Genomic DNA, 19,901 nt, shown 5'->3' on the forward strand with positions numbered 1-19,901 from the left:
TCTTTTAGTATGGAATGTTATACAGGGTATTTAATTAGCACCATTCTAAATTAGTATTTACCATATTATTAAATATGCAAGATAAAAAAACACTGAAAGCTAATATTGTATATGTGACAATGGCAAAGTTAACTGTAAGCTGTCTAGTGCTCGTTATTCTCATCTGTGAAATGGGGATAATAATAAAACTGCATTCAAAGAGAAAGTCCATCCAAAAGTCATAGCTAGCGCTCATCATATGTTGCTCATTTTAAAGTACCATCATTCTTATTTGTATTTTTGTTTTCCAGTTGACTGCATATTGTGAAGAGCAATCAACAAAGTCTAAAATTGATATATCAGTCTAGTGAAAATACTTAGAACTTCTTTTACATGGTGTTCTCCTGTCATTATATTCTATTTCCTAACTATGTTTTATTTTAGATGAAATACACTATGATAACTTTTAACCTAATTCATTCAACCATTACAGCAGAGAGGTAGCTTGGAAATTTGATTGTCACAGGGACATCCCACCATGTGAGAATAAAAATTGGGCCAGGCACAGTGGCTCACATCTGTAATCCCAGAAGCTTGGGAGGCCGAGGCGGGTGGATCACCTGAGGTTGGGAGTTCGAGACCAGCCTGACCAACATGGAGAAACCTCGTCTCTACTAAAAATACAAAATTAGCTGGGCATGGTGGTACATAGCTGTAATCCCAGCTACTCGGGAGGCTGAGGCAGGAGAATCACTTGAACCCGGGAGGCGAAGGTTGCAGTAAGCCTAGATCATGCCATTGCACTCTAGCCTGGGCAACAAGAGCAAAACTCTGTTTCAAAAAAAAAATAATAAAATAAGATAAGATAAAATAAAATAAATAAAATAAAATTTGGACATAGATTGATTCTCAGGAGCAGAAGTTCGCAAACTTTGTGTCAGGGGAGATAATAAATATTTGAGATTTTGCAGGCTGTACTACCTCTGTGGCATTCAATTCTGACTTTGTAGTGCAAAAGCAGCTATACACAGTAAGTCAGTGAATGATAGTGACTGTGTTCCAATAAATTTTATTTGTAAACACTGAAATTTGAATTTCATGTATTTTTATGTCACAAAATATTTTTCTTTAAAAAAAATTTTTCCCAACCATTAAAAATGTAACAATCATTCTTAGGTTGCAGGCCCTAAAAAATTAGGCAAGCTGGATTTGACCCATGAGCCACAGTTTCCTAACTCCTGTTCTGCATGGTTACCTTCATTGTAAATATTTTCAATAATTTCTTATACTTTTGATTGTACAAAGAGGTATGGCTCAAATTACAGACTGATATCTCAGAGCTGTGCTTAGAGTATTGAGAAGCATTCTGTAATGCTGATGGTTTTCTCAATATTGGCTAATTCTATAAACAGATACTATGAGTTCTGCCAGAAATAGAAATTCTAATGACAGTCTAATTAAATAGAAGCCACAGAGAAGAATTATTACATTTTCTTATGCCAAATTATGAATGTCTTCAGTTAATGCACAGATATTTATTTATTTAGGTATATGTAAAAAGTGGATTTTTCTGACAGCTTTAGGCTCTTCTTTGTGGTAGAACCTTCTGTTTCTCTAATTAGTTGTGCCTTAATGGCCAGTAATTGTCTTTTATGATGCACAAGGAACCAGAAAAAAAACTGAAATTAAAAAAAATAGACCATCACAGTCTGTCTTTTCAAATCTTTTCTCATACTGTCAAAAAACAGCTGCCTCTTCCTTTTTGTTACTACTTTCTTCAATTAAAAAATAATCTCAAAATTTATGAACAATACACCCAAACCTCATTAACACTGTTTACAGTTAATTATGATTTAGTCTCTCTTTCTGTCTGATATAACCCAATGGGATTTAGTTAATCAAGTACCAAAGGTGGTTTCATTACCAGGCAGTCTTTACCTGTGAATCACTAGATTCACAGATTGGAGAGTAAAGCCATAATGAATTTAAGGAAAATAAAAACAAAACCAAAAAAAAAATGCTAATTGCCTAGACTCAATAAAATTTTGCATAGCTAAAACAAAAGGGTGAAATATCAAATTTGGAATTCTTAAGTACAGAATTGTTGTTCCTTAAAAAGAGTGCTGAAATACACGTGTAAGAAAGATGCTTTAGACTCACCTGAAAATACAGAAATGTGTCAAAATATGAAGAAATATATTCAGTTACACGTCTCTGTGGAATATATTGACAATTATGAACAAATGTTTTTCTTCACCTTTAAAAACAAAAATATGTAATATTATTTTAACAAAAATTTTTCAGTTTCATCTGTATCAAGGTATACTCCAGAGTGAAATGTGTAGAAATAAAATGAAAAGCCTATTTTGTAGAAGTCAAATAGAATCGGAATGGAGTGGTTAAGATCATGGATGCTGGAGCTGGACAGTGTGTTCTGATTCCTGTTGTACCTCTTAGTGGGTGTGTGACCTTGGCCAAGTTCCTCTGTGGCCTCCATTTTCCTCATTTGTAAATAAGAATCCTAATCACGTCTGCTCCATAGGTTACTAGATATTGCAACCTCATAAAGAAGAATTGAATAAATATTTACTTTATAAAGCATTCAGAACAATATTTGTTACACAGTAAGTGCTGTAATTAGTGTTGGTTCCATAATTCAAATTAGAATAAGAGAAACTTGGGAGACTGGCCAAAATTATGCTGTTACTCTTTGTGCTTACCCATGTTTGGAAAACCAAACTTGGAATCAGTACATATAGGGACATCACATTTTACTATAATGCTTAGGACCTGAAAACTCACCTATTTTAAAACTCACATATCCAAAGTGCTTCCTGACAAAGGTTACTGGGTATTTCTCTTTAAGAGCAAAAGTGGTGCCACCATGTGGCAATAACATAAATATAACTGCCAATCCATTTAGCTTGGCAAGGCTTGAAATATGAGCACATTACATGAATTTTTAAAATGTTTTAACATTCAATTTTTTTCTAAATCGTATGTACAGAGTATAACTTTATTATTTTTAATTCAAAATTTTAAAATTCCCATAATTTCAATTCTCATAAACAAGAGTGGCATTTTCTTTGAAAAAACAGTAATGTAATTTGCCTGTGATTTGAATTTGGCAAAATAAACAAATAATGCCCTTATAACACGGATTTTCAAACTGAGTTCCATGGAGTCTGGATTCCCTGGGGGAAAGGAATAGGGGAGGAAGTGAGAGGATAGAATGTTGGTTCTTCCTCTCCCGCTTTTCTAAAATATTTGCACTCATATTGGTTTTATATGTTGGAACTATTCGTAAGATTTTTTTTAAGATAATAAGAAAATATCCAGCCATTTAAAGAAATGTTTTTCTTTTCTAAAAGCCAGTGCAGTCCTATATTAGGAGTTTCAGTGGGGCTTTAAGCTTTTTTTTTTTTTTTTTTTGTAATAAAGATTTACTCTGAACTAGAAAACATCTGAATTCTGGAGAAAAGATAAGAGCATTGGTTGAAACCCTATTCCTGTTCTGCAGGACTGAAAAGATTAGAGCAGAGAAAAGGCAAAGACATGGTCTGAATCGCAGAGGAGAAGAAGGGAGGTATCACACATGGCATTTCAGCTTTGTTTTTCCTACTTTTCCTGCATATTTTCATGTATGTTGTTGTCTTAAACATATTAAGCATTGAGGCTTTCAGAAAATATTCAACTATTTTGTGCTGGCTAAAGGTAATTCTTTCTTGGTGGCAGGAAGCACGCACTGATAAAACTTTTTTTTTTTTCTGTCAAAATAGCACATAGTGTTGTGCTTTTGTAAGCAAGACTTCCTGAGAGAAGAGTGGGAACATTTTGAAAAAGTTTATTTGCTGAGTAATTTGTTCAGAAAGAATGTTGTTAGAGAAGGGTATTTGCTAAGAACAATCATTTATTCAACTAACATTTATTAAATTTATAGTATAAGCTACATAATATACTAGGTTCTGAAGTTATAAGGGAATCCCTTGCCTCAAATATTAGGATTGCATAATGAGAGGAAAGTTTTGTTAGTCATTTGAAATAGCTATTTGAAATAGTCAAATTGGAAATTTGACTATTTTGTCATATTCACAAACATGTCATTTTCACAAATGACTATTTGTCATATTCAAATATGACAAATAGCTATTTCAAATGACTAGAAAACTTCCCTCTCATTTTGAAACCCTATATTTGAGGCAGAGGATTTCCTTATAACTCCAAGTATTTGTCTGTGACCTAGAAGAAAATATAAGTTGTAGAAAAAAATATAGGAAAGGGGACGGTTTGCACCATCTTCCTCATAGTTCCTTTAAAAGTCAATTTACTTTAGATCCCAGAGGAAGAGTGTTGGATCTGGCTAAATAAGTAAGTCTTTTAAATTATTACCTGTATTTTCTATTTTAAAACATTAAAATTTCAAATCTTGTCAAGATTTCATTTTCAGGTACCTTTATATCAAATTGAATTCTAATCTCAAATTACAAAATAATATGGATTACAAACTAATGTAAGTTCTTAGCTTCTATTACCTTGGAGTCCCATAAATTGGGTTGATTTTGTTTCCATAGTGCAAGGAGCTGAATAAAGCTTTTACCCAGTTCTTAAATAGTAAAGAACTAGCAAACATTGCGATACTTTAGAACTAAGTGGCCATTAGAAATTAGTTAGCAGTTCATGTTTGTGTTATGGTTTGTTATGACTGCTTAATTCAAAAGCATATTTGCAGACAGGGAGTTTGAATTAAGTAAATCAGAATAGTAAAGGCTTTGAGTAAGAAGTTAGCTTGCTGTAACTTAAATGTTGATATTTCAAGGCCTACTGATACTTTAGTCATTTGTGGTTATTTTTGTTTCCTGTTCAGACCCCTGGGAAATAAGAGAATAGTAAATCAAAGCACAGGTTGCTGTTTGCATTTTTTTTTCTTTTCATTTATGCCATGTAGTAGTTCACTTTAAGAAACTAAAGACATGGATAACTTGAACAGAATCACTGAGGGAGAATTGTATTTCTGGATTAGTCAGTTTAAATAATTCTTGTTATGAAATGATTCTTTCATGTTTGATAATTTAGTAGTTCTTTTTATTCCATGATAATGTTATCATATTAATAGTGGAAAAGCAGCTAAAACTATCTGTATTACTAAAGTGCAATTTGGGCAGTATTGTTATCAAACTGAGGCTGTGTTGCTTATGTCATGGGATCCCTAGGGTGTTGCTTCACCAGCCAGAAACCTCTGTGGCAGGTGGTGCCTTCTGCCTGAGTATCACTCATGCCCGTTTCTTTCCACCCGCTTGACTCAACAGACTGCACTCGGCTCTTGCTACCAGCCCAGATCCCACACCTGCCAAGTACTAGCAAGGCGTGAAACGGTGAGGGGTGTGTGGGTGAGTGAGTGCAGGGTCTAGCCACTGTACACAGCCAGGCACACTGGCTGCTGTGGTGGGCAGGCAGCTCCAGGCAACAGCGCAGGTGCCAGCTCCATGCGAGGAGGCTGAGGCTGGAGCACATGTACTGCACGTGGCTTCTGCTGTGGGCAACCGTGTCTGGATGAAGGGAACATAGTGGCACCCAGAAACTTGGAGATGCCTGGAACCACTGAACCCCAAAGAGAGTGTCACAGCCCTGGCTTAGGGAGCCGGGGGGCTCCCCAAAGGGCCACAGCCCTTTTCTCCTCATGGCCCACAACATGACAAGCGGGAGGGCGTGTTTCAGCCCTGTTTGTGTTACAGCTCTTTTAGTCCCGCCATTTGATGTGTCCCGAGTTCTTGTTTCATACCCAGGAAGAATGAGGTATGCGGACAGCTGGAGGCTGAGCAAAGCGAAGAGGAGCTTCACTGATCGGCAGAACAGTTCTCAAGAGACCCCAAATGGGCAGCTCCTTTCTGCAAGCAGGTCATCCTGACGAGTGTCCAGCTCTCAGTGGAGAGGAGACCCACAGTGGTTAGCTCCTTTCTCCAGGCAGGTCATCCCAACACGTGTCCAGCTCTCAGTGGAGAGGAGACCTGCAGTGGGTAGCTCCTTCCCACAGTTAGTAGTCCAGACGTCTGTGCAGCCCTCAGCGGAGAGGTGACCTAGAACGGGTAGCTTCTATCGGCAAGCAGGTTGTCCCATCCTCTGCCTGAGTCCGTCTGAGTCCAGGGTTATGCACTTCAGAGGAGAGGGAGTGCGTGTTAATTGGTCCATGGACGGCCATGGGTGGGCCCGGATAAAGCACCGGAAGTTCTCACTCTGGTCCACGGAACTGACGGTCTGGCCCCTAGGCTTTTGACTGTCCCTGGCTTGAAGGTGGGCTTCACCAGGGACCCTCCCCTTTCTACCCAGGAACTTGTCTGCCTCCTGCTGCCATCAATCATGTCGTTCACGGTTCCCAGGCCATTGCTGCCGAGGGGCACCTGCGGGCCCCTGTTGAGCTGCCCTGATTCTTTTTCTCATGCTTATTGGTGCCCAAGTCCAGAGAAGGCCAAGACAGCAGGGGACTGGCGGGTCAGTGCTGCCCTGAGCATGCACATACCCAGCCGGGTTGCGACAGTGCCTGGGCTTGACCTGAACTTCACTTCGAAATCAGAGCGAGTGCTGGGAGCATGGAGTGGCCAGGCAGCGGGAGCAAGCACTTCCAAGCCTGTGGGGAGCAGAGGACCTACCAGGTCCCCGACTGTGCACAGGGATACCTGGGTCCACAGCTGCAGCTGCACCCAGGAGGGTGGGGCTTCTGCCCCTCAACTCGGAATCAGGCGGGGCTCCCGCCTGTTCCCAGCTCCTGCGGGCTACATGGAGTGGGCAGCCCCCGCCCCCACTGCAGCTGGTGTCATGGCAGCAGCCCTTCTGGGCAGACCAGCCACTGCCGTCACATGTTTTCCCAATTTCTATTTTTGGTGATAGCAAATTCAAACTTCTTAATTTACTTTTCCTGAAAAAAATTGCCTTTCAAGACTACACATTTTAATGAAGAGCCTTCAGTAATAAGCATTTCAGCATGTCTCAAAAAAAAATTCAAAATTCAACTGTTGGTTATTTTAGCTAAAATGTCAAAGAATTTTGATTAAATAACTTTAAAAGGATTTACCTTTTAGATTTACATTTATTAATTTAATTATTTATCTTTAAAATGGAAGATTTGAAAAAAAAAAAAAACTCTTAGCTTGCAGCTTACCAGTTCTGGTGTAATTTTCAATAATATAACATGGAGTATTCAATCATGAATTAGGCATTATTATTTAAATAATTCACGATGTGGCCTATACTTGGTTATCCCTACTAAGGCAAACAGCATGAATGGGCAAGTTTTCTTTTCCTCACTGTTCACTTACTCCATTGTGATGGTTGTCACGTGTCAACACATTGAATTTTAAGAGATATGGTGGAGTCTAGGAAATGCAAAATGACACCTTGGTTGGAAAAACTTTTCAGATTGTTTTCAAATACTTATGCAGTGTTGCCAGAAATGCATTAACTTAAAAATTTAAGTAGTAAAATAGCATATTTTTTAATTCAAACAGTCAAAAAGCCCAGTAAGTAGTTGCTTTAGGATTTTAATTGAGTATGTGTGTATGTGAACATATACATGCAGATGTATACATGTGTTACTAATTTTATTCCCATAATATTCTTGAGACTATTATTCATTCATTTATTCATTCATTCATTCCACACATGCACTGAGGCCTTACTATGTTTTCATGTTGTGCTAAGCACTGAAAACATAGTCCCTGCCCTCATGAAATTCGGAATAGTGGCAAAGATAGACAAATGAATGTTATGAAAAGAACTGAGAAATGTATTGGGAAAATTAAATAAAACTAAGAAAAACATCTATATTAAATCATGATTTAGCTAAGATATGAAGGATAGGACTAATCTAGAGAAATGTGTTGGTATTGGGGAAAAGGTTTTAGGAAGAGAGAACACATATGGAAAATCTCTGAGACCCTGGAGTGCACAGCATGTTTAAGGAACTGAAAAATCTGTGTGGCTTGAGTGAGTGGAGGACAGGTAGTATTGAGGCTGGTCACATAGCAAGATACTACCCCAGCTCCCACTACCCTGACCCCAGCTATACAGAGAAAGCACACTATGGAGAAACAGGCCACCCGTGTTAGAGACAAAGGCTCCACTGATGAGTGTTAGCCAGAAACCTAAAAGAAGTACCTCAATAAAACAGGCAGCGGTGGTGGAGAGACCTTGATGGCTTCAAAAACTATTTAGGAGTAGGGGCCAGTCGGGGTGACTCACCTCTGTAATCCCAGCACTTTGGGAGGCAGAGGTGGGAGGATCACTTGAGTCAGGAGTTCAAAACCAGCCTGGCCAATGTAGTAAAACCCCATCTCCACTAAAAATACAAAAATTAGCCAGGCATGGTGGCACACACCTGTAGTCCCAGGTACTCGGGCGGCTGACGCAGGAGAATCACTTGAACCCAGATCGGGCCACTGTACTCCAGCTGTCAGAGTGAGACTTCGTCTCAAAAAAAAAAAATTAGGAGTAGGAAAGTTAATTTCTGTCAATTAGATATAGATAATAGAAGAGAGAGGAGTCACTATCGCTTCTGTTTCTCCTGTGTCTTCAATGATTAAAAAAAAAAAACGGAGATACTGGAGAAAAGAACAGTAAGAGACAGCTAAAGAGAGTCCCAGTAGTACCTGTACATATGAGTTGCACATTTGGTGGAATAGATGTTTAAGCTGGAGATAGAATTGTCAACATAGAGGAAGCAAAGCCCTAGGAATGGAAGGGATCTGCAGAGAGAGAGAAAATGAGAGAGAGAGAGAGAGAAAAAAAGAGAGAGAGAGAGAGATTCTTTTCCATTTGTTTCCCATTCCATGACATACTTCCACCAGACATAAACTGTTCCTTCATGCCTTTATTCTACTTTAAATCATCTGATGTCAATATGTCAGTTAGTGTTCACAAAATAAGGGAAAGTTTTTAAAGTCTCATTTACATCTCACAACTAAATAGGCCAGATTTTGTAAGGGAATAAATTCAGAGGCTGCTGAGGGGTTGAATAACTTGTCTCTCTGACACTGGTGGCCATGGCTTCTGCCACACTGCTTGTTTTGTGAAATAACCAGGTCTCCTGTCTACCTTTCTGACCTTTCATTGCACCTGTGCCTAGTAGAGTCCAATCACAAGTCATTTGCAGTTTCCTTTTTCTTTTCCTGTTCCTGTGTATATGCTCTTCGGCCCTGAGTTCACATCTCTGTGTTTTTGGTGGCGTAGGGAGGGTTAGGCAAACATACTTTCTTTGTGAAGCCTTTTCTGACTTTACCTGAAATAGTCAGTGGTTTCTCTTTTTCAAAATTTCTCCGTAACAAATGACATAGGACATTATTTTTCAGTTGTATGCCTCTCTCATGCCTTTCTCCTATTCACAGAACCTGATTACCTTGCCCCACCCTGCCCAACCCCATTTTATGTGTACTTTATTGTGAGCTTTGGCAAGCGGGGACCACATTATACTTTTTATTTTTATTTTCATTGTGTTTAGCAGAGTAATAGCATATGCTCAAAAAATGTTTGTTGAATTAAGTTCATAAAGAAGGAAGACACGGGCAAGAAACATAGTGTGAAAGGCAGGAAGGAAACTATATGTTAGAGACTATGGTTTAGCCTCCAAAAACGGTAGCAAGAGATAAGTCTAGAGAGGTGTTGGTGAAACTTGTCCGTGGTAAAATTTGTAGGGGCAAACAGTATTTACGAAACCTAATCCATAATACATAGCGTGGATAGAAAGAATGAGACTGGAAAAAAAGGAGTTGCCAATAGTAAAGAAGTGGTGCTAGCATCCTTGAATTCTGGAAAGCTAGGTATTTGTCATTGCCGTCCCAGAGAAAGCTCTTTTTAGATTCTTCAGTGCGGGTTAATATTTCAACATGAGATGGTATGGTTAGAACAAAGACTGCAATGTGCTACTCATGGATCTTTAGTCCTCAAGACCTCTTCATTTTCTTTTGGAGAAGGCTCCCAGTGAAAACTGTGTTAGGTTAGCAGACCAGATGACTGGTAGAATTGCATATGTACGTGCACAGAGTTTGAGTCACAGTTTAAACCAGATAACTTCCTAATTGGTATTGAGTATTTCTATAGGAAGTTACTCCTTATTGATTTTGATTTGCTGAAAAAGTACAGAAACAGTAGGGTAAGGCCTCACATGTCATAGAGGAGAAAGTAATCTCTAACACCACCTGCTAAGTTAGCATCAGTGCACATCTTGGTATTGATCAGAGTTTTAGAGATGACATGTTATCATCATGATACATGTAAATGTAATTTAATAGAACCAGCCTGCCATGGCAAAGATTAAAGTCTGCAACAAAGAACAGAAAAATGAACATGTTAATGATAGAATGATAAAATGAAAAGGAGTTGATGGAAGATATCTACTCCTGTTGAAATTTTGTATAAGGGTTTTTCTGCAGAATTTGTAGTAAACTATTGTTATGGATCACACATTAAGGAAACCTTGAGACAGCTGTTCCACAATCTTTTCTGGACCCTGAACTACTGATATTAAATACATACTTGGTTGAACATTGTTAAAGCAGAAAACAGTATAGAAGGCAGCCTCTTCCCATGGAGTTAGCATGCCCAAACTCTCACAGGTTTCCATGCATGAAGGGAGGAACAGAAGAAGCAGAATAGATAATCAGAGTAGCATTTGTATATCCCCAAATCCAGAAATTTTAGTTCATGTGTCCCATTGCCAGTGTTGTGAACAACCATTTCCCAGGTAAAAAGAACTTAAGAATAAAATGGCTCTGGGCAGCATTGTTGATATAACCAAGTTGTGGCCTCTGTAATTATGAATATTAACTGAAACTGTTAAACATGGTTTCAATTTTAATAGCACCTTTTTCAGTGGAACCTAACTAAATAATTGGTATATATGAGTTTGTGGTGAGATTTTGTCCATGCCCGTGTGTGTGTGTGTGTGTGTGTGTGTGAGAGAAAATCTATTATTTTGAAATCTACTGCTTTGAGAAGGGCCATATGGTTGTACATGCACAAAATTGTGTATTCTTAAAATGTTTTCATGCGTGAAGTTTGCAAGTTGTTTACTTAAAACATTAAAATGGATGGCATCTTGCTTAAGGCAACTGATAAAGTAGCAATCAGAGTCCAGTTTTTGAACATATGAAAATTCTGTTTTATTATACTATGAATAATAGCATCTAAAGTGAAGAAGTAACCAATACTCCATGGTAACTAGATTATCTTTAGTACTCTGAATGAACTCTTTAATGACCCTTGAATTAAAAAAAAATTGTTACAGAAATTTAAAGCTAAACGTGAATGTTCGTGTTCATGCTCAAATAAATGGGATTATTATAAACACCTATATGATTTGGGATTTTGGTTTTATTTTGAAATGAGAGCTCTTTCGTTTACAAGTTCACTAAAAACCAAAATGTTTCTTAAAAATCACTTGAGCTTGTAAACATTAAAAAGAAGGAATAACTATTGAACAAATAAGACAGACACTGTCAAGAATGGACAGGACTTTGTAAGGTAATAATTAAGACTAGTTAACATATATGTGGAAATGTTCTGACTGGGCATTTGGTATATAATAATGTGAATCATATAATAGAAATATAATAAATATAACATACATTTGCATTTATTTGCAACCTCAGACAAGCAAGGTGAGTCCAAATAAAGCTAGCTAAATCATAGTCCTTTCTTACATGTGTCAAGAGGTCTTGAGATCAGTTTAAAAAACATGTTTTATTTACTAAATTTTTACAACTAATGTGAATACTAATATTTGCTGTCATCAACTTCCTTCTAATATAACATATGCATCACTGGCCACCTGCTCTAAGTAATTTTTGAGGAATTTGCATGTTCCCAGACAAGGAATGTTGTGAACAGAGATGATTCCATTTATCCATTGTTAAAAATGGTGGTTAATTTTTCCCTGTAAGTTGATTTCTAATTATGATAATATGGCAGCTATGGACAATGCCCTTTCTTAGACATACTGGGATGTAAAAGTGACTGTAACTTGTTGAAACTCAGCCCTGGTATTGTGTTACTATTATTTCTCCTGGGGAGACTTATCAGCCTGTCACAAAAGATGTAAGAAAAATCCAACATTCCTTTTGGAATATGATGAGCCTTTGTCACCCACAATGCAATTAATGTTAAAAATAGAAAGAATGGCTATGATATGATTATGATTAGGCAGCGATGAGCTATTGTCCAAGTAACAGGAACTAATCTAGCGGGCCAAAGATGACCTACACAGAACCATCAGTGTGCTGATTGCCATTTCTCTCTGAGTTTGATGAAATATTCATGCCTTTGCTCTCCTCTGTGCAAGCACTATTGATTTCTTGTATAAACGCTGCTATATTTAGTCTAGACAAATGGAATGTGGATTGCTGCTGAATAAATTGGATGAAAGACTGGGATCTTGCCTGCCACTTTCTCTCAGTCTTGGGCAATTATTTATAATCAAGAGCAGTTTTTGTAAGTTGAGGGTGATTTTTCACAATTTAGTGATTAGTCTCTGAACAAAGGCAAGCAGTTAGACACAATCATTTCTGTTGGGATAGCAGGTTAAGAAGTCAAATTACCCTTTGAGGTTTACAATAACTGTTTCAGAGACTTGTAGGACTTTTTTTCTTATCTTAAAAAAATTTTTTTAGAGGTTTGATGTTTGTAGTTCATGGATAACAAGAATGCCAGCAAGAAGAGACCCCAGGGTCACTTGAATTTTTACATTTTGTCTTTATAGGGTTAAGTTCTGACCTTTGTTTTTTGGGATTTCCATGTAAAAGCTGAAGGCTATAGTTGGCCTTTTTAATGTAAAAATGAAATATATCTTTAACTGCCATTGCTTTTGGTTGGAATTATGCCAACTCTTTAAATTAATGTTCAAAATCTCATGTTACTCTAGAGCCTTGACTAAAAGTTCTACATTGGGTGCTGCAATTAAGAGATCTTACAGGCCATCATTCTAATTTGCATCTGAACTTGTCATGATTAGTTTCTTTCCTTTCACAGATATCATGTTTGAGAAGTCAATGTCCATCAAACTATAGTTCATTTATAAATTATTTTCCCATTTTCGTTAAAGTGACACATAAAGTACCATCAGTGCAAACTTCTGGTCAATCCATGGCAAAATAACCAATGTTAGCAACCGAAGATTGCTATCAGTCTATAAGCACAGGCACATGCACATGGACATTCAACTCAGATGACCAGCAAGAACATTTAAGTATATGAAGCCTTAACATCTGTAGACAGGATTTCTGTTAGCCTTTCTTTCCTCACTGAAAATAACTCTTAAATTCACATGGAAAATTAACTTTGTAGTTTCCAAACTGGAATCTGCAAATCTAAGTTACTTACTTATAGTAATAGAGCATTAGATGCAATTTGGAAAAATATAGAAAAGTAAAGGGAGAATCATTCATATTTCCATCTAAAATACAGCCATCTTCTGTTATCGACATCACCAGTCATTGCTATTAGAATTTAAAAACTAATATGACTTAAAAACCATGGTAGAATATGTACTCAATAAGGGCTCGAATTTTTGTCTTTTTTTAAAATACCAAACTCCAACATCTAGAATGAAGCCTGGGACTTTAAGGGGTTTGATAAATCTATTTTGACTACATTACTTATATGTATATATTTTAAATGGTTGTCATAGTGTAAATATCACTTATATCACTTTTTTCATTTAATGTTACAACTTTTTTAATGTTCCCATAAACATTATTTTTAATGAATGCATAGTTTTTCTACCAAATGGATGTGACATATTTTGCTGAGACATTTCCTTGTAGTTGGTGATTTCAATAACAATAATATAACTCTAGTAAATAATATAGCGTTGGACTATTTTTTTCCCTATTTAGTATTATCTCCTGGAGATATAAACCTGAATCGAATGGTAGAAATATGTAACATCTCTTGATACGTATTACCAAGTTGGTTTTGCATAAGTTTTTTACCAGTTGACAGCTCCACTTGCAATAAATAATTGTCTCTTTGGTCATATGCTTAGCCTATACAATGGGGCATTGTACACACTTATGTATATATGTGGGTCATATATATGATAATAATGATGCTCTATTTCGATTCATAATTTGCAATTCTTTACTAGTGAAGGTGATTTTCAGTTGTTATATTCTTTTATTTGTTTTGATCTAGATGTTTTAGTGTTTATTTTCTAATATTTAATAGAAATTATATACCATTTTATTTTCATATTTGTTTCGAATATTTTTGTTTTGTTAGCTACTTACTATTGATGGTTTATTTTAATATATAAGAAATTTCCATTTTTATATAATAAAAAAGCAAAAACAAACATCTGTTAAGGGTTGTGCTACATGCTATTAGTACTTACTATTATTATCTCCAGGTTACAGATGAGGGAACAGAGGCCTAGGGAAATTAATAACATCTTCAAAGTTACACACATGAAAGAATCAAATAAGCATTTAGATTATAGAGCAGAATTTGAAAACCGGTACATGTAAAGATTGAAGCATTTTGTTTGGTTCCTGGAGTATTTAAAACTTTTGAAGAGCCTGGTGCTGTTACTCGTGCCTATAATCTCAGAACTTGGGAGCCTGTCAGGCAGGAGGATCACTTGAGGTCAGGAATTCAAGACCGGCTTTGGCAACATAGCAAGATACCACCCCAGCTCCCCACTACCCTGACCCCAGCTATAAAAAAAAATAAGAAAAATTTAGCTGGTCATGGTAATATGCACCTAAAGTCCCAGATGCTTGAGAGGCTGAGGCAGAAGGATCCCTTGAGCCAGGAAGTTCTAGGCTGCATTGAGCTATAATTGCACCACTGCACTACAGCCTGGGTGAAAAAGTGAGCTCTCCACCCCCCCAAAAATATTTCAATTTAATTTTCAGTTAACAGTTATTTCTGTCTACACTGGATCTGTATTTTCTTTTCTCCCATCAACTCCCACCAATAATTGTTTTTATCTGAGTAGTGACTGGCCTCTTTTGATAAGCCATGGAATCCAGTTTGCCAATTTCCACTCCAAAATTCCTGTTGTCTTTAGCTTAACCTTTTACAGTGAACTACACAATTTTCCTGATTCTTGTGGGTAAGGGTCATACTCAAAATATTTAACAACCAGATTGGCATGGATGCTGGTCATTCAGAATATCAGAATGGACACCAACAATAAATAAATGATATATTTGGATATCTACCCTGTCTGTGAGTTTTTCTGCTTAAACTAAGCCTTTAGAAAGCAGCATTCTTATCTACTAAGAGTTTTTGCTAAGAATTTTATATCTATTTTCTAATTTAATTTGTATAAATTTAAATATTATCATCTATAGTTATTCTCAGATCATCAAATCTTTTTTTACTCCAGTGGTTTGATTAAATACTTGTTTTAAGTTTCCTCATACTTTTTCCACCTTATTTATTTTAGGAGTGAGGTAGCTGAGATACAGATTGTTACCATTTAAACATCAGGACTTAGAAACTTGGCTACTTTCACTCCTTAATGTTTGGATCTGGCACCATTGCTGTGGTTAATCACCATTTTCCACATTTTAGCATGCAGTTTTGTATTCTGTCTTTGGTACATCCAATAGTGTTGCAAATACATTATATTACAACCTTTACTTTGTAAAGTTTAAGATATCTTCTGACTCTGGTTACAAAGGAAGATGTTCTTAAGTGTACAAATTTAGTCATGGTGGAAGTTCTCTCTTAGGGCATCTTTTCCTCAACATAATTCCATTTTTTTTTTTTTTGTCCTCGCTGACTTGATTGTTGTTAGGGGTTCAGTAGAATAAGTTTTATGAATGGCCGATACCAGAGAGCAATTGAAATCATCTGTTTGTAAAAGGGAATTGTGGAAGATTCATGGAAGAGTGCAAATTGCTGAAATTAGCCTATGGCCCATTTATCAAAACTAATGTACAAATGCCTTTATATCATCATTATAAAGAAATGGCTAGAGTCATTGGCATAAAATTTGTTGTACAGGGTATAATGTCTTATACTTTTTATTTGTTTCCAAATCAATGTGCTAATTTCCAATCCTCTATTAACCTCCTACACTCCATTTCCCTTTTTTTCTGGTTCTTTAGTGGATGTGAAGTCAGAAGTTCCTGTGGGCCTGGAGCCCATCTCACCTTTAGACCTAAGGACAGACCTCAGGATGATGATGCCCGTGGTGGACCCTGTTGTCCGTGAGAAGCAATTGCAGCAGGAATTACTTCTTATCCAGCAGCAGCAACAAATCCAGAAGCAGCTCCTGATAGCAGAGTTTCAGAAGCAGCATGAGAACTTGACACGGCAGCACCAGGCTCAGCTTCAGGAGCATATCAAGGTAGCAAATGCTTCTTTGTCTGTGACCTTACTCAGGAATCTGCACCGTGGTGGGCATGAGCAGTGCCCATGGGAACACTTTGCGGGTAGATTCACTGTGATTAAGACATGGATATATGGCTTGAAGGGAATTGTGATTTTACTAGTGAAAACTTTGGGTAAGTACCTGTTAAAACCTGTTTTGCTTCTCAGAGGGACCTTCTTTATCCTTTAGCATATGGAATCAATAGTAGGGAATAGTAACTTCCTATCCTAATTTTAGGTTCTCTCCTACGTGATTTTGTTCATTTGCCCCATCTGTTCTCCACCAGGAAGAAGCATGAGCCTAGAAGACCCATTTTATATTTCATTTCTGAAGAGTCTACATATACTATTTGTGAGAAAGGATAAATTAGTCACCTTATATGAAGACAGCTGTTTTTGAAAAACAAACATGGTGTATACGTAGATGTTCTGAGTATGTCCTAATCTTCCTTATAGAAAAAAACTCATAATGTATACATTCAAAATAATAGTATAATAAAAAGCTTGAAGGAGTTATAAATGGAGAAACTGGTACAAATGTTTTTATAGACTGTAGATAAGATTTATTGAAAGTATTTGGGAGTAGTTGACAATTTGAGACTAAAGTTGTTTAAATTATTCTAGCACAAATATATCCATATTCCAGAATTTAAAATAATAGCTTATTATCAAATAATATTAGAAGTGTCTGTTTTTTTATTTTGTATCTCCAGAGATAAATATTACTTTAGCTTTATTTGTAAAACATCTCACAACTTCTTGACAAAGACAGTTGAAACAAGGCTATTTAATTTGAATTTATTATGACAGAGAAAAGCAGCAAAGATTCACAATAAAAATTTTATTTTTATATACAACTCTTTGAAAGATGACAAACACTTGCTAATTTATGATTGTAATAAATTATGTTATCTCATACTTTATTATTTTGTATTATAGGAACTTAATTTATTGTTTGCATATCAAGTACAAGCACATCAGTAGAGGGTTGATATAGATAACTAATGTTAATAGTATATAATTTTACCACATTAATATGACAGTTTCTAAGGAAGTAAAAATGCTATCTTCTCTATATTACTTGGTTTACAAGATGTTTCTTAATCCTGGAAGAACTTTATTATATTATATTTCTAAAAAGGCTCTTTGACAAGTGATATAAGATACATTTTTTTCTTTTACTAGTGAACTTTCCAAAAGGAACTCTTGTATATTATTGATCTATAAAATACCTTAAAGTGAGAGTACTTTCTTTTATCCCAAATGGAATCGGTAGCTCATGGCTACATTTTGAAGTATGGGTAGCCTTTCTTTAGTTTTTAGACTTATTTTTAAATGAATACTGAAGCATTATTTAAATTTAACCTTTGAAACAATAATAGAAACATTGATACCTAGATCTGTTTCTTTCCTTCCAGCATGTTAGGATGGCAAAGAGAAATGAGTAAAATGTACATTTTTCACCATACTTTAAGATGTAAGGATCGGTGTAGTTCAATTGCTGCTTTATGTGAGTCATGTTTCCCTAAATACAGGGCAATACTGATTAGTTACTGCTTTAGATACTTCTTTTCATTTCTATTGCTGCCTTTTATAGCTATAAAATCAATATAAATTGTTTAGAAAGAAATTTATTGCTTAATTTTACTCAAAAGGTAATAGTAGCAAGTAGATAATTAATTGTTCATTTGGCACAAACAAAACAATAGTGTAGGTTTATTGACATCTGGAAAATATTGAAAAAGTGACTCCTGTGAGAAAAAAGGATTATGAGATAGCTAAAAGGAAAATTTAGCTTTTAAAATGATTTTCTAAAGTAATAATTTGTTTTCTTAGAAACCAAAGACATAATTAATATTATCTTTTCAGATTAGGAAGTTTATTGATTTTTAGAATTTTTATTTTGTCTTGTATTTTTTATGGATAAAGCTAAAAGTTGATGCTTTTCATTAAGATTTTATTTTTATGGGAAAGATACAGTACATGATGCTTTATTTATATTAGCTTTTTGAGTCTTTAGCTTCTGTAATAATCACCATTTGTTGAGTTAGATGCTGTTATCCAATTTTTCCACCTAGTAAACTGAGGTAGAGAGAAATAATGTTACCTTTCCAAGGCTACACAGCCAATAAATTGTTGCTCCAAGATTTACAGTCTTGTCCTGTCTGCCTCCAAAGCTCTTAAGTTGCCCTGCCTTTCTCATGGGCCAGAACATCTAGAAATAGAGGGCTAAAGTTTTATTTCTTTCTATTGTTTTAAAACTCATTCATGCAATCTTTGATAATGAATAGTAGCTATGGTAATTAAATTGTGTGCTTGTCTAGATTCCTATGAAAGATTAAAGTTCAGATGCATTGGGGCTTCGGGTGAGGCACCAAATTAATTTGACCAACCCAAGTATCTGTATAGAATTTAACAGTAAGGCAGAATTTAAGCATTCCTCCTGCTACAATGGAATATTATTTCATTACAATGGAATAATAACCCCCATTAAGGCACTGCTGTATTGAAGCCAAAACGCTGAAGATTTTAATATGAAGAGTAACCAGAAATGCTTCTGTGTCCTTCTGTGAGTAATAAGACTATTATGGTTGATATGCAGAGTTAGCTTCCTGTTGCTCCAGAGTGACTCTGATGCAATTCCATATAATAGCTTTTTATTTTTTTTCTATTGCTTTTTGGTATAAAATCAAGAGTTTTAGGCACCTAATACAAAAAACAAAATTTACTAACTTCATTAGTATTGAAAGTTACAAACACATGTTGAGTATCCCTTATCTGAAATTCCCAGGACTAGAAATAGATCAGATTTTGGATTTTTTTTTTCTGGATTTTAGAATATTTACATATCTGTACATCATGAGAGTCTTGGAGATGGGACTCAAGTCAAAATATAAAATTTATTTATATTTCATATACATCTTATAGCCTGAAGGCAATTTTATACAATATTGCCAATAGTTTTGTGCTTCAAACAAAGTTTGGGTACATTGAACCATCGGAAAGGAAAGGTGTCATTGTCTCAACCACCAATGTGGACAATCTGTGGTTGTTTGGCATCACTATCGTTGCTGAGTCTGAATGTGAGGAACATGCCATTGGCATGTCTTGCCCACACACATGCCATTTTGTTACCTTTTGTGAGTGTGCTTATGTGGGTGAATCTGGGTATATATGGAAAAAATACATTGCAGCTGAACGGGGGCTGGAAGGGTCTTTTTTCCCTGGGTGAAGCTGACTAAACTTTGTGTTGTGTGCCTGCATTTTGACTGGAACTCATCACATGAGGTCAGGTATGGAATTTTCCACTTGTGGCATCATGTCAGTGCTCAAACTATTTCAGATGTTGGAGTATTTAGGATTTTGGATTTTCAGATTAGGGATGCTCAACCTATAATAATAATAATTAAAATCAATAGGGTTCAAACTTAAAAACTAAATTTTATGTACATTATAAATATGTGGCTGAAGAGAGATTGTTCTCTCTCTTACATATGAGGAACTATGACTCCGAGTAGTTTAGTAACTTGTCCAGATTTCGTATCTACTAATGTCAG

At 36.0% G+C, this 19,901-nt stretch overlaps 1 protein-coding gene across 6 annotated transcripts in view; it reads left to right on the forward strand.

The window, feature by feature from the left end:
• HDAC9 (histone deacetylase 9) overlaps window positions 1-19,901 on the forward strand; it is a 927,644-nt gene that overhangs the window by 501,948 nt on the left and 405,795 nt on the right. For all 6 annotated transcript variants that reach the window (XM_011973895.1, XM_011973893.1, XM_011973898.1 and 3 more), the window contains one exon: window positions 16,080-16,321. In XM_011973895.1, the coding sequence (XP_011829285.1) occupies window positions 16,080-16,321 (242 nt within the window). The remainder of the gene's footprint in view (window positions 1-16,079; window positions 16,322-19,901) is intronic.

The sequence above is a fragment of the Mandrillus leucophaeus genome, unplaced genomic scaffold (genome assembly GCF_000951045.1).
Source record: "Mandrillus leucophaeus isolate KB7577 unplaced genomic scaffold, Mleu.le_1.0 Scaffold140, whole genome shotgun sequence".
NCBI classification, from domain to species: Eukaryota; Metazoa; Chordata; class Mammalia; order Primates; family Cercopithecidae; genus Mandrillus; species Mandrillus leucophaeus.